At 43.1% G+C, this 12,165-nt stretch overlaps 1 protein-coding gene across 1 annotated transcript in view; it reads left to right on the top strand.

Moving 5' to 3' along the window:
• The first annotated feature begins 9,915 nt into the window (after positions 1-9,915).
• SLAMF6 (SLAM family member 6) overlaps positions 9,916-12,165 on the top strand; it is a 37,745-nt gene continuing 35,495 nt past the window's right edge. Inside the window, 2 exon segments of the mRNA XM_073888248.1 lie at positions 9,916-9,961; positions 9,964-10,071. Of these exon segments, the coding sequence (XP_073744349.1) occupies positions 9,931-9,961; positions 9,964-10,071 (139 nt within the window). The 5' untranslated portion in view covers positions 9,916-9,930.

Genomic DNA, 12,165 nt, shown 5'->3' with positions numbered 1-12,165 from the left:
AACCATACAAATGGGAAATTGTGAAAACAATTGCATTTACAATAGCATTAAAAAGAATAAAATACTTAGGAATAAAATTAAGGAAGAAGGCAAAAGTCTTAAACACAGAAAATTATAAAACATTACTGAATGAAATTAAAGAAGACAAAAATAAATGGAAAACATTCTGTGTCCATGAATTGAAAGATTTATTATAAGGTGATAATACCATCCAAAATGATCTACAGAGTCAATGCAACCCTGATCAAATCCGAACAATGTTTTTTGCAGAAATGGAAAAACACATCCTAAATTTCATAAGAATGTCAAGGGACCCTGAATGGACAAACAATCCTGAAAAGGAAGAACAAAGTTGTTTGACTCACACTTCCTGATTTCAAAACTTATGGGAAAGCTATAGTATTCAAAAACAGTGCCACATGGGCATAAGACAGACCAGCGGAATAAAATAGAGAACCTAGATATAAACCCTTGAATAAATGTTCAAATGATTTTTGCCAAGGATATTGAGAATAATCAATCGGGAAAGGACAGTCTTTTCAACAAATTATGTTGGGAAAACTGGATCTCTACATGCAAAAGAATGAAGTTGGACCCTTATCTTTTTTTCCCTTATCTTATTCCATACACAAAAATTAATTCAAATGGATCAAAGACCTAGATATAAGAGCTAAGACTAAAAAATTCTTAGGCGAAAACATAGGGGAAAATCTTTATAATATTGGATTTGGCAATTATTTTTTTAATATAACACCAAAAGCATAAACAACAAAAGAAAAAAACAGATAAATTGGCCTTCATCGAAATTTAAAACTTTTGTGGCTCAAAAGACACTATCAAGTGACACAGTCCCAGAATGGAAGAAAATATTTGCAAATCATGTATCTTATAGAAGATTAATATCTAGAATATATAGAGAACTCTTATGACTCAACAACAATAAAACCCAAACAATTTTAAAAGGGGCAAATAACTTGAATAGGTACTTCTCCAAGAAGATATACAAATGACCAATAAGCACATGAAAAGATGCTCAACATCACTAATCATTAAAGAAATGCAAATCAAAGCCACAATGAGATACTACTTAACATCCATGAGGATGATTATTATCAGAAAAACAAAACAACAAATGTTGGCAAAGATGTAGAGAAACTGGAACTTGTATGCATTGCCAGTGCAAATGTAAAATAGTGCAGCCATAATGGAGAACAGTTTAGTGGGTCCTCAAAAAGCTAACCATAGAATTATCATATGACCCAGCAATTCCAATCCCAGGTAATCGAAAGCAGGGCCTCAAACAGATCCATGTACTCCAATGTTCGTCGCAAAATTCTTCACAATGTGCAAAAGGTGGAAACACTCCAGTGTCCACAAATAGATGAATGAATAAAGAAAATGTGTTATATTCAAAAAATGGAATATTATTTAGCCATAAAAAATAGAGTGAAATTCTGATACATCCTATAATATGCATATACCTTGAAGACATTATGCTATTTGAAATAAGCCAGACACTAAAGGGCAAATATGATATAATTCCACTTATATGAGATATCTAGAATTGGCAAAGTCAGAGAGAGAGGAAGTAGATTAGGTTACTAGGGGCTGAAGGAAAGGAGTAATAGAGATTCATTGCTTAATGGTTATAGAGATTCTGTTTGGTATAATAAAAGGTTCTGCACCCAATCCCATTGTGTGTTTTGGTAGGGGGGTGGGTGTCCAAACAAACAAGAATTTTCCCAACACCAGCTGGGTGTCCTATAATTCAACTCAATTCTGACACCACCTATCTGGAAATAGCATAAGTTTCCACAGGTTAAGTGTTTAGTCCCACAAGTCTGCCCCACCAACCCCATTTCAGATGGCAGTCACAAATGCAGGGCTCCTGACCCACAGGCTATAGATTGAAGGTTCCAACAACCCCCACCTTAGGTTTAATTAATTAGCTACAGCAGCCCACAGAATTCAAGGAAACTCTTCTTTTACTAGATTACCAGTTTATTATGAAAGGATGTAACTCAGGAACAGCCATATGGAAGAGACGCACAGGGCAAGGTGTGGAGAAAGCGCAAGGCGCTTCCAGGTCCTCTCTGAGGTCACCATTCTCCCAAATCTCTACATCTTCACCAACCCAGAAGCTCTCTGAGCCCCCTCCTTTTGGGTTTTCATGGAGATTTTGTTATGTAAGCATGATCGATTAATTCACTGACCATTGGTAACTGATTCAACCTCCAGTCCCCTCCCCTCCCAGGAGGTCAGGAAGTAGGACTAACGTTTCCAGCCCTCTAATCACATGGTTGGTTCCCCTGGCAACCAACCCTCATCTTAAGGTGAAGTCCAAAAGCCACTTGTTAACATAAATCCAGTTGTGGTGGAAAAGGTTTGTTATGAACAAAACACCCATTTCTCTCTTAAAGTTCTGAGGAGATTTTAGGAACTGAGGACAAGAGACCAAATATTATAACAAAAGATATTCTCATTACTCTAATCACTGAGGAAATTCCAAGAGTCTTGGGAGCTGTGAGACAGGAACCATGGACAAAGATGAAATATATATAAGAAATGAGTGACCAAATATGTATTTCTCATAAATCACAGTATCACAGGTAATAAAAACATTTTGGAAATAGATACAGGCATATCTCAGAGATATTTCAGGTCCAGCTCCAGAGCACTGCAATGAAGTGAATATCACAATAAAGTAAGTCAAGTGAATTTTTTGGTTTCCCAGTGCATATAAAAGTTATGTTTATACTGTGGCACCTCGGTGGCTCAGCCAGTTAAGCATCGGACTCTTGATTTTGGCTCAGGTCATGATTTCAGGGTCGTGGGATCAAGCCCTGCACTGGGCTCCCTGCTCAGTGGGGAGTCTCCTGGAGATTCTCTTTCTCCTTCTCCCTCTGCCCCTCCCCCTGTTCACACACACACACACACGCACGCACACACACACGTGCACACTCTCTCTCTCTCCTTCTCTCTCTCCTCTCTCTTTCTCTCAGATAAATAAAGAAGTCTTTTTTAAAAAGTTATGTTTATACCAAATTGTAGCCTATTGAATATGCAATGGGTGTATGTCTAAAAAAAAGTACACACCTTCATTTAAAAATACTTTATATCAAGGGCGCCTGGGTGGCTCAGTTGGTTAAGCGACTGCCTTCGGCTCAGGTCATGATCCTGGAGTCCCGGGATCGAGTCCCGCATCGGGCTCCCTGCTCAGTGGGGAGTCTGCTTCTCCCTCTGCCCCTCCCCCCTCTCATGTGCTCTCTCTCTCTCTCTCTCTCATTCTCGCTCTCTCAAATAAATAAATAAAATCTTTAAAAAAATACTTTATATCAAAATAAAGAGCTCATACAACTTGATACAAAAAAACCCAATCAATCCAATTTAAAAAATGAGCAGAGAACCTGAATAGACTTTTTTTTTTTACTTTTTTCTTTTAATTGTGGTGAAATATACATAAAATTTACCATTTTAACCATTTTTAAGTGTACAGTTCTGTAGCATTACGTACATTTACATTGTGGTGCAACTGTCACCACCATCCATTGCCAGAACTTTCTTCTTTCCTACCCAAAACTGTCCCCATCAACCCTATGAAATCATGGGAGGAAAACACTGAGCACAGTAGCAGACATTGAACAGACACATAATAAGTGCGCGTTTCTCTCTGCCTTTGGAGTTGCTCACCTGCAGCTCTTCCCTGAGTTAAACTTTATAGGTGTTTGTGATTAACCAGAGACCACTTAGGAAAATTTTCATTTCCCTTTCCTACTTCCCTTCCCCCAATTTACATGCCAACAACTTGTCTCTTAATTTTATTTTGAACATTTGAATATATGTTGAAGATGAACACTTTTCTGAATATTCTGACATAATCAGACCTTTAAGAAAGTGTATTTCGTTAGCCAGGAGGCAAGTGTATGTTCTCCTAGGTGCACAGCTTTAACATTATTTGAGTAAGTGCATGTTCACAATTCATAGTAATGCCAGTAAGTCTTCAGTTCCCAGATGACATGTACAACCTTTATGGCGGGAACGCAGTGGTGGAGTTAGTGACCGTCCGATCATTTGACACATCTCTCATCAGGAAGACAAGGACTATTTTTGAGGCAAAACAAGCGGTGAGTACGGTTTTAGACCCTGCTTTAAAACTGTAAAATTAAAAAAACCACTAAATCCTCGATCACCTGTGGGCGACATGGACGAGCGGTCAGTAAATCTGGGAAACAATTTCAGTGAAAACCTAGATTGCTTATTCATGTAGGCATGTGCGTTTTGCCAGTGATGCTCAGTCTGCTTATAATCAGATGATACAAGAATTTGAGTTAGGGTAAGTCTGTCAAAGCCAGTAAGATCGTTCAAACACTGCTCTTACAAGCAGACATCAGAAGTTAATGGGAGGGAGGAGGATGGAGGATTCAGCCCCCAGTGTCTGCTTTTCCCGGAGGTACGTTGTCTGTATGGCCCCGTCCCTCATTTCCCAGGATCTGCTGTTTATACTCCTGAGAATTTGATTTACAAGTGTTTGGCCTGGGTCTTGCTTTGATTTTAGGCATTTAGGGGGTCGTAGGCAAGGGTACCCGCCGTAGTGAAGCATGTGTGCGCCTGCACGCATAGGAGGGCAGCACTGAACATCCTGGCCAAGAACCTTATTGATAGTCGCTACACAGTCATTTATAGACACTCCCCTTTGGACCCATTTATTGATCTCAGGGTGGGACAGAGCTGGAATGCCTGCTCAAGATAATCTAGGCATGACTGGTTTGAGATGGTTTCATTCTAATGGGAGTGGGAGGACCTGTATTTAAGGCCACATGGCAGGCTAGACAATCCCCCAAATTTTCCCACCACAGAGCATCTAGAAATACTGATAAAATATAAACAGCTTTTGAGTACAGAGTTTAGCTTTCAAGACAGACATTCTTAAGGAGCAAGTAAAGAGGAACTCGAAGTGAATTAACATTTTACATATGTAATCTGAAAATTACAATGTCATATTTGTTCATTCTAATAGACTAAAGCACTGGGAGATGGGAGGCTGGTGCCCCGCATCCTTGGGAATGTTCTGCCTCTCAGCTCTGTGTGGACGGTCTCCCCAGCCCCCCAGGCAACGAGGCATTCAGCTTTAGGGTCTTTGTAGGGTGATGGGAATGTTCTACATCTAGACTGTGCTGATGGCTGTGCGGCTCTGGGAATATACTAAGGTGCAGGGAGTTGTGCGCAGGGAGAAAGAAGCCGCTTACCGCCCAAAAGAAAGGGGTCTTCAAGGGGAAATCCTTTCACGTTTGCCTCCTAGGCTCCCTGCACATGGGAATGCCTACCCTCTCCCCCACTGAAATCCCTCTTTCTTCAGTCTGAGAGAAAGAGTCAGAGTTGAAGGAAACATTCAAGTGCCTACAACATGCCTGGTGCTGGGGCTACATCGTCTTCTGTGTCCTTTTAGGACAAACCTGATCCTGTCACTCACTTCCTTTTTGACACCTGTCCACGGCTTCTCCTTGCCCAAAGGCTCAAGGCCAGGTTGCCCGTGGCTTCCACGCGTCTCCAGTTGTTTTCCTCCTTGCTTTGTTCTCCAGCCAGAATGAATGAAGTTGCCCAAACAGCGCCTTTGCCTGGGCCTGGAATAGACTCCCCCTCCACGAAGGCCCGGCAGGATGAAGATGGGGTTGAATGACCTGTTTTCCTCTCTAAAATTAAAATTTTAAGTGGAGCACACATAAGTATATAACGTGGGGAAGGGAACACAATACTTGTTCCTCTGAGCCCCCAGTCTTATCCCTGTGCCTTCTCCATCCACAGGGAATTGCTGTCCCGATTTGTTAGTCATGCCCTTGATTTCTTTACAGCTTGACCACAGAGTGGACTGGAATTGTATGTGAATGGAATCCTACTCTTGTCTTTTTCTGTGTTGTTTGCTGCCCAGTCTTGTTTCAGAGGCCCACAGGCCGTAGGTCCATCCTCACTGCCACGGCTCCCATTGTGTGGACGTGCCACGTTTTCTGTGCTGTTAACGCAGGTTGCTGTGCGTGGCTCTGGGTACACACACACAACGTTTCCGTAGGCGTGGACTCGCTGGATCACAGGATATGCACACTTTGACCTTACTGGTGTCGCCACATTTTCTCAAGCAGTTGGACTGGTTTATGCTTCCAATGACTGTGCACGTCCCCTTTCCGGGAAGATTCCCCTTCTTGGCTCCTCCTAGTAGAAGCATGTCTTAATGCCACCTCCCTGGGTGGCTTGTGGAGCCCCGAGAGTTTTACGGTGGTCACAGTCCAATGGCGAACAAAGGACGAGGCTGTGGTCTCACCCTTGCTAGAGAAACAGACACGCACGCACACACGAGAGCATCCATGCTGTGCACACTTTACGGCTATCCTACTCCTGAACAGACATTTTTTTTAAGATTTTATTTATTTATTTGACAGAGAGAGAGAGAGCACAAGCAGGGGGAGCGGCAGGCAGAGGGAGAGGGAGAAGCAGGCTCCCCATGGATCAGGGAGCCCCATGAGGGGCTCGATCCCAGGACCCTGGGATCATGACCTGAGCCGAAGGCAGATGCTTAACCAACTGAGCCACCCAGACGCCCCATGAATAGACATTTTTATTTTTTTTTCTTTTTCTTTTTTACCCTTTCTCCAACTGAGGCATTTTATTGTTGCCTCTTATACACGTACACAAACACACACAGTGTGTAAACAATTTAAATAACATGTGGAGAACAACCAAATTCAAGACTGTGGTTGCCTCTGGGAATGGGGGAACATAAAGGGATTCTCTATTAATTCACAATATTTTGTTACTTTCAAAAATGTCTTTATTTTAATTCCAGTATGGTTAACATACCGTGTTATATTAGTTTCAGATGTCCAATACAGTGACTCAACAATTCCGCACATTACTCAGTGCTCATCATGATAAGTATACTCTTAAACCCCTTCACCTACTCCACACATGCCCAGCCCAACACCCCGAATAGACATTTTTCTAAAGAAGACATACAGATAGCCATTGGACACGTGAAAAGATGCTCAACATCACTAATCAGCAGGGAAAAGCAAATCAAAACCACAATGAGATGCTGCCTCACACCAGCCAGAGTGACTAGTAACAAAAGACAAGAAATAACAAGTATTGGTGAGGATGTGGGAGAAAAGGAACCCTCATGACTGTTGGTGGGAATGTAGACTGGTGTAGCCACCATGGAAAACAGTATGGAGTTTCCTCAAAAAAATTAAGAATAGAAATACCATATGATCCAGCTATTCCATTTCTGGATATTTATCCAAAGGAAACAAAAACACTCGTTTAAAAAGATATATGCACTTCTACATTTATTGCAGAAATATGTACAATAACCAAGATATAGAAGTGAATGTCCACTGATAGATGAATGGATAAAAAATGTGACATACATAATCGGATATTACTCAGTCATAAAAATGAATGAAATCTTGCCATTTGCAAGAACATGGATGGACCAAAAGGGTATTAGGCTTGGTGAAATAAATCAGACAGGGAGGGATAAATACCATATGATTGCACTTATACATGTAATCTAAAAAACAAAAACAGGTTGATAAATACAGAGAACAAACTGGTGGTTGCCAGAGGGAAGGGGGTCATGGGATTGAGCCCTGCTTTCAGCTCTGCACTCAGCGGGAAGTCTGCTTCTCTCCTCCCTCTCCTTCTGCTCCTCCCCCGCTTGCGTGCTCTCCTTTTCTCTCTCTCTCAAATAAATAAATAAATAAATCTTTAAAAAGAAGAAATATAGCCAATAAATTGTGATAACCTTGTACGATGACAGGCAGTAACTATACTTATAGTGGTGAGCATCTCATAATGCCTATAAATGTTGAATCACTGTGTAGTACACCTGAAACCAATAATACTAGTTTTATTTTTTTTTAAGATTATTTATGTATTTGAGAGAGAGAGCACAGGGGGAGGGGCAGAGGGAAAGAATCTCAAGCAAACTCTACACTGAGCAAGGAGCCGGCTGGATACGGGGCTGAATCTCACAACCCTGAGATCATGACCTGAGCTGAAATCAAGAGTTGGGCGCTTAACCCACTGAGCCACCCAGGAGCCCCTAATAATACTAGTTTTATAGTCAATATAGTCAACAACGCTTCAATTAAAAAAAAAGAAAAAAGAACATATTGTAGTCCTTGCATAGGAATACATTGCATTGCATTTACTCATTAACTTCATATTTACTGAGTGTCTGTTATGTTCCTAGGTACTGTGTTAGGCTGTGGGTAAGAATGGTAATCAACCCATTTCATGTCCTCAATTAAATTATAAAGAAATAAAGAAGAGAGGCCAAGGAAACATACTGAACCACGTGAGAAATGCTATGATTTGAATAATAAGAAGAGCAAATCACTTCACCTGGTTTTCAGGAGGTTTGGGAAAGTTTTTCAAGGAGATGATATCTTGTATATGAAATTGTGCTATGTACCATGAGAGACTTGTAGATACAACCGAACAATCCCTAGTTTCAAGGTGAGCATGGCTTTGAACAGAAGATAAGAGGCAGGTAAAGAAGGTCCAGACCACCCGGACTTTCTCCACATCAGCAACAGGCCAGTTAGCTTTCTCATCGTCCCGTGTGTTCACTGGGATAGCACTTTTAATTTCCTCCAACAAGTTTTCCTTTGCATTCACAACTTGGCTCACTGGTGCAAGAGGCCTCGGCTTTCAGTCTGTCTCAGCTTTGGACATGCTTTCCTCTCTAAACTTAATCCCTGCCAGGTTTCAATTTAAAGCAATGGATGTGTGATTCTTCCTTTTACCTGAACACTTAGGGGCCATTGTAGGGTTATTAACTGGCCTAATTTCAATACTGTTGTGTCTCCCGGAATAGGGAGGCCCGAGGAGAGGGAGAGAGACGGAGGAACGGCCATCAGTGGGACAATCAGCACACACGCATATCTATCGATTAAGTTCGCCATCTTATATGGGAATGGCTCACAGAGCCCCCAAACAATTACAATAGTAACATCAGAGGCGCCTGGGTGGCTCAGGAGGTTAAGCGTCTGCCTTCGGCTCAGGTCATGATCCCAGGGTTCTGGGATCGAGCCCCGCGTCGGGCTCCCTGCTCAGCGGGGAGCCTGCTTCTCCTTCTGCCTCTCCCCTCTCTCATGCTCTCTTTCCCTCTCACAAATAAATACATAAAAATCTTAAAAAAAAAACAGTAATATCAAAAATCAGTGATCACAGATCACCATAAAAATATAATAATAATGAAAAGCTTCGAAATATTGTGAGCATTGCCCAAATGTGGCACAAAGGAAGTAAGTGTTGGAAAAATGGCTCCAATAGACTTGCTCGACCCAGGGTTCCCACACAACTTCAGTTTGTAAAAAGCACAATGTCTGCAACGCTCAATAAAGTGCAGCGCAATAAAACGAGGTATGCCTGTACTGTTGGTGGCTACACAACACTGTGAATGCCATTAGCGCCACTGAATTGAACAGTTAAAACAGTAATTTAAAAAAAAAAGATTTTATTTATTCATTTGAGAGAGAGAGAACGAGCACGGCATGGTGTGGGGGGACAGGCAGACTGCCGACGTGGGGCTCGATCCCAGGACCTGGAGATCGTCACCTGAGAGCCAAAGACAGACGCTAACCATCTGAGCCACCCAGGCACCCCTAAAACTGTAACTTTCAGCTTACAACACCACAACATGTCATTTAGGCCATTTCACCACAAAAAAAAAAAAAACCACCAAAAAATGAAAAAAGGATCTAGATGGAAAACGAAAATGCCAATTCACATTGCACACTTAAGATCTTTGCGCTTTGCTCAGAAAAAAAAGTAAAGGGAGTAGTAATAAAATCAGGACTGCAGCATGTGGGAAGAGGGCTTACCACACCTCTGAGAGGAAGAGGAAGTCTCCGTGAGAACCAATCTCCATCTATGACAGAGCAGAGAAGAGCAGATGCCAGGCACCGGGAGGCCACCAGCACCAGCCTCTGCCGCTGACAGCATGCCCTGGTTGCTTCTGCCCCTCACGCTTGTCTTCTCCTTCAGCCCAGGTAAACGCTGCAGCACACTCAGGTAGCCGCTCGCTGACGCCCTGGGTTTGTGCCGCTTGCTCGATCTGAGGCACTTGCGCGTATCGTCTGTCTGTCTCTCTGCCATGGGACAGGGTGGGGGATGGGGCTCTCAGTTGTGCCTGAGAAACTGCCCCCTCCTCTCAATTTAGCACATGAGGTGCACTCGCTCCTTCAGAGGTCACGGTTTCACCTGTGTCTGCCTTTGAGGGTAGTCTCTGCGGGGCACGGGAGGTGAGCTTCTTCTAAGACCAGATTACTTGGGCTTTTTACAACTAGCGTGCTGTGGTATGAAGAGTACTGAGATTGGGAGAGTGGGTTCTCTTCCCAAAGTAGCTCCTGTCTTGCTCTGGATCCTCAGGTAGGTTACTGATTCTGCCTGAACCTCACTATCCTCATCGAAAAGATTGAAGATCTATGGCTCAGTGTAGCCACAATTTCTGGGCACAGTGAACACTAGAATAGTCCTATTAGTTTTTGCTTACTGTAAAAAAAGACATCTCCCATCCTCTCATGCAAATCAGGGTCTAGGCAGTCCAGCAGGACTTTAGGTGCCACAGAGAAAGGAACGGTTCCCCCTGTCTGTTATACGTGGAAAACATGAAGGTATTCTGTTCCGGGCCCTGGGCTAAGTGCTGCACACGCGTTATATACATAAGCCTCAGGACTGGACTGTGAGCTTGTACTATATTGACCCCATTTTAAAATGAGGAGCCAAGATGATTTAAAGAACTTGCCCAGGGGCGCCTGGGTGGCTCAGTTGTTAAGCGTCTGCCTTCGACTCAGGTCATGGTCCCAGGGTCCTGGGATGGAGCCCTGCATCCGGCTCCCTGCTCCGCGGGGAGCCTGCTTCTCCCTCTCCCACTCCCCCTGCTTGTGTTCCTTCTCTCGCTGTGTCTCTCTCTGTCAAATAAATAAATAAAATCTTTAAAAAAAGAAAGAAAGAACTTGCCCAAATTTCATTAGCCAGCAGGTGGCAAGCTCTTGTGACAGTTCTAACAGTTCTGAGAAACAGTGACAACTGACCAAGCACAGCCCGAGCACAAGAGAAAAGACAGAAGTGAGAGAGTCACCACAGATGCAGAATTAACTAGATTGACCGGCAGCAGGAGTAAGGGGAAAGGCTGGTTTTCTACTTTCTGGGGACGTATTGTGATCAAAGCAGGCAAAAACCCCCGTCCTTACCGAGTTCATTTGAGCAGGGGAAACAAGATGAATAAGTGAAATGGCATATTGCACAGAGATCAATGATAACTAAGTCAAGCAAGGAGGGAGGGTATGAAGTACGGCAGAAGGGGCAGGGAAATCTCAGACAGAGTAGCCAAAGGTGGTGAAGTTGGGTGACAAAGGGGAGGGGAGGAGGGAGCAGCCATGGAGAAGGTGAGTTCAGCCTGGGACCTACTGACTTTAAGACGGCAGTGTGATATCCATGAGAAGATTTCCGGAGAGCAGCTGGGAATTGAGAACTAGCGGCTGGAGGCTTGGGAGTCATGGCACGGAACTAATAAACAAAGCTAAGGAGAAAGTGCAAGGAGGACAGAACCCTGGGCAGTGTGGGTAAGATGCAGAAAGAATTTGTTCATATATTCGAGAGCCACTCCCTGGCCTGGTGGCAAAGCCCTGCATCTTTGCCTCACTTTTACCTCCTTGCAAAACTGAATCCACCCTAAAATGAAATATTCTGAGTGTGCTCAGGTTAAAATTCCCCTGCTCCTCCCCATTTCCATCAATACCTCTCGTAAAGACCCTATGAAATAGATACTGTCCTTATTCCTACTTCAGGGAAGAGGAAAGCAAGCACACGACACTTAAGTAGCGTGTTTGTGTCACACAATTATGGGTTGGGGTGGCACCGTAAAAAGAAACACAGGGGAATGCATTTGCAGGTGTTCTGAAGCCCAGGAGAGGAGCAATGATTGCCAAGGATGGACATCAGGGAGCCTGGCTCCAGAGTCTGTGCTCATAATCACCTCGCTATGCTACTTAGTTTACACATAGCTATGTATTCACATGAATGTATATATAATTACAAAATGTGACACCAGGAAGAAAATCAGCAAGGTACCATGAAACAGAAAAACCAAAGGATCTGCTTTGC

The sequence above is a fragment of the Callorhinus ursinus genome, unplaced genomic scaffold (genome assembly GCF_003265705.2).
Source record: "Callorhinus ursinus isolate GAN/ISIS: 27379988/994484 unplaced genomic scaffold, GSC_fseal_2.0 scaffold88, whole genome shotgun sequence".
In the NCBI taxonomy this organism is placed as follows: Eukaryota; Metazoa; Chordata; class Mammalia; order Carnivora; family Otariidae; genus Callorhinus; species Callorhinus ursinus.
The sequence above is the reverse complement of the archived record's forward strand: the minus strand, read 5'-3'. Positions and strand labels throughout refer to the sequence as shown.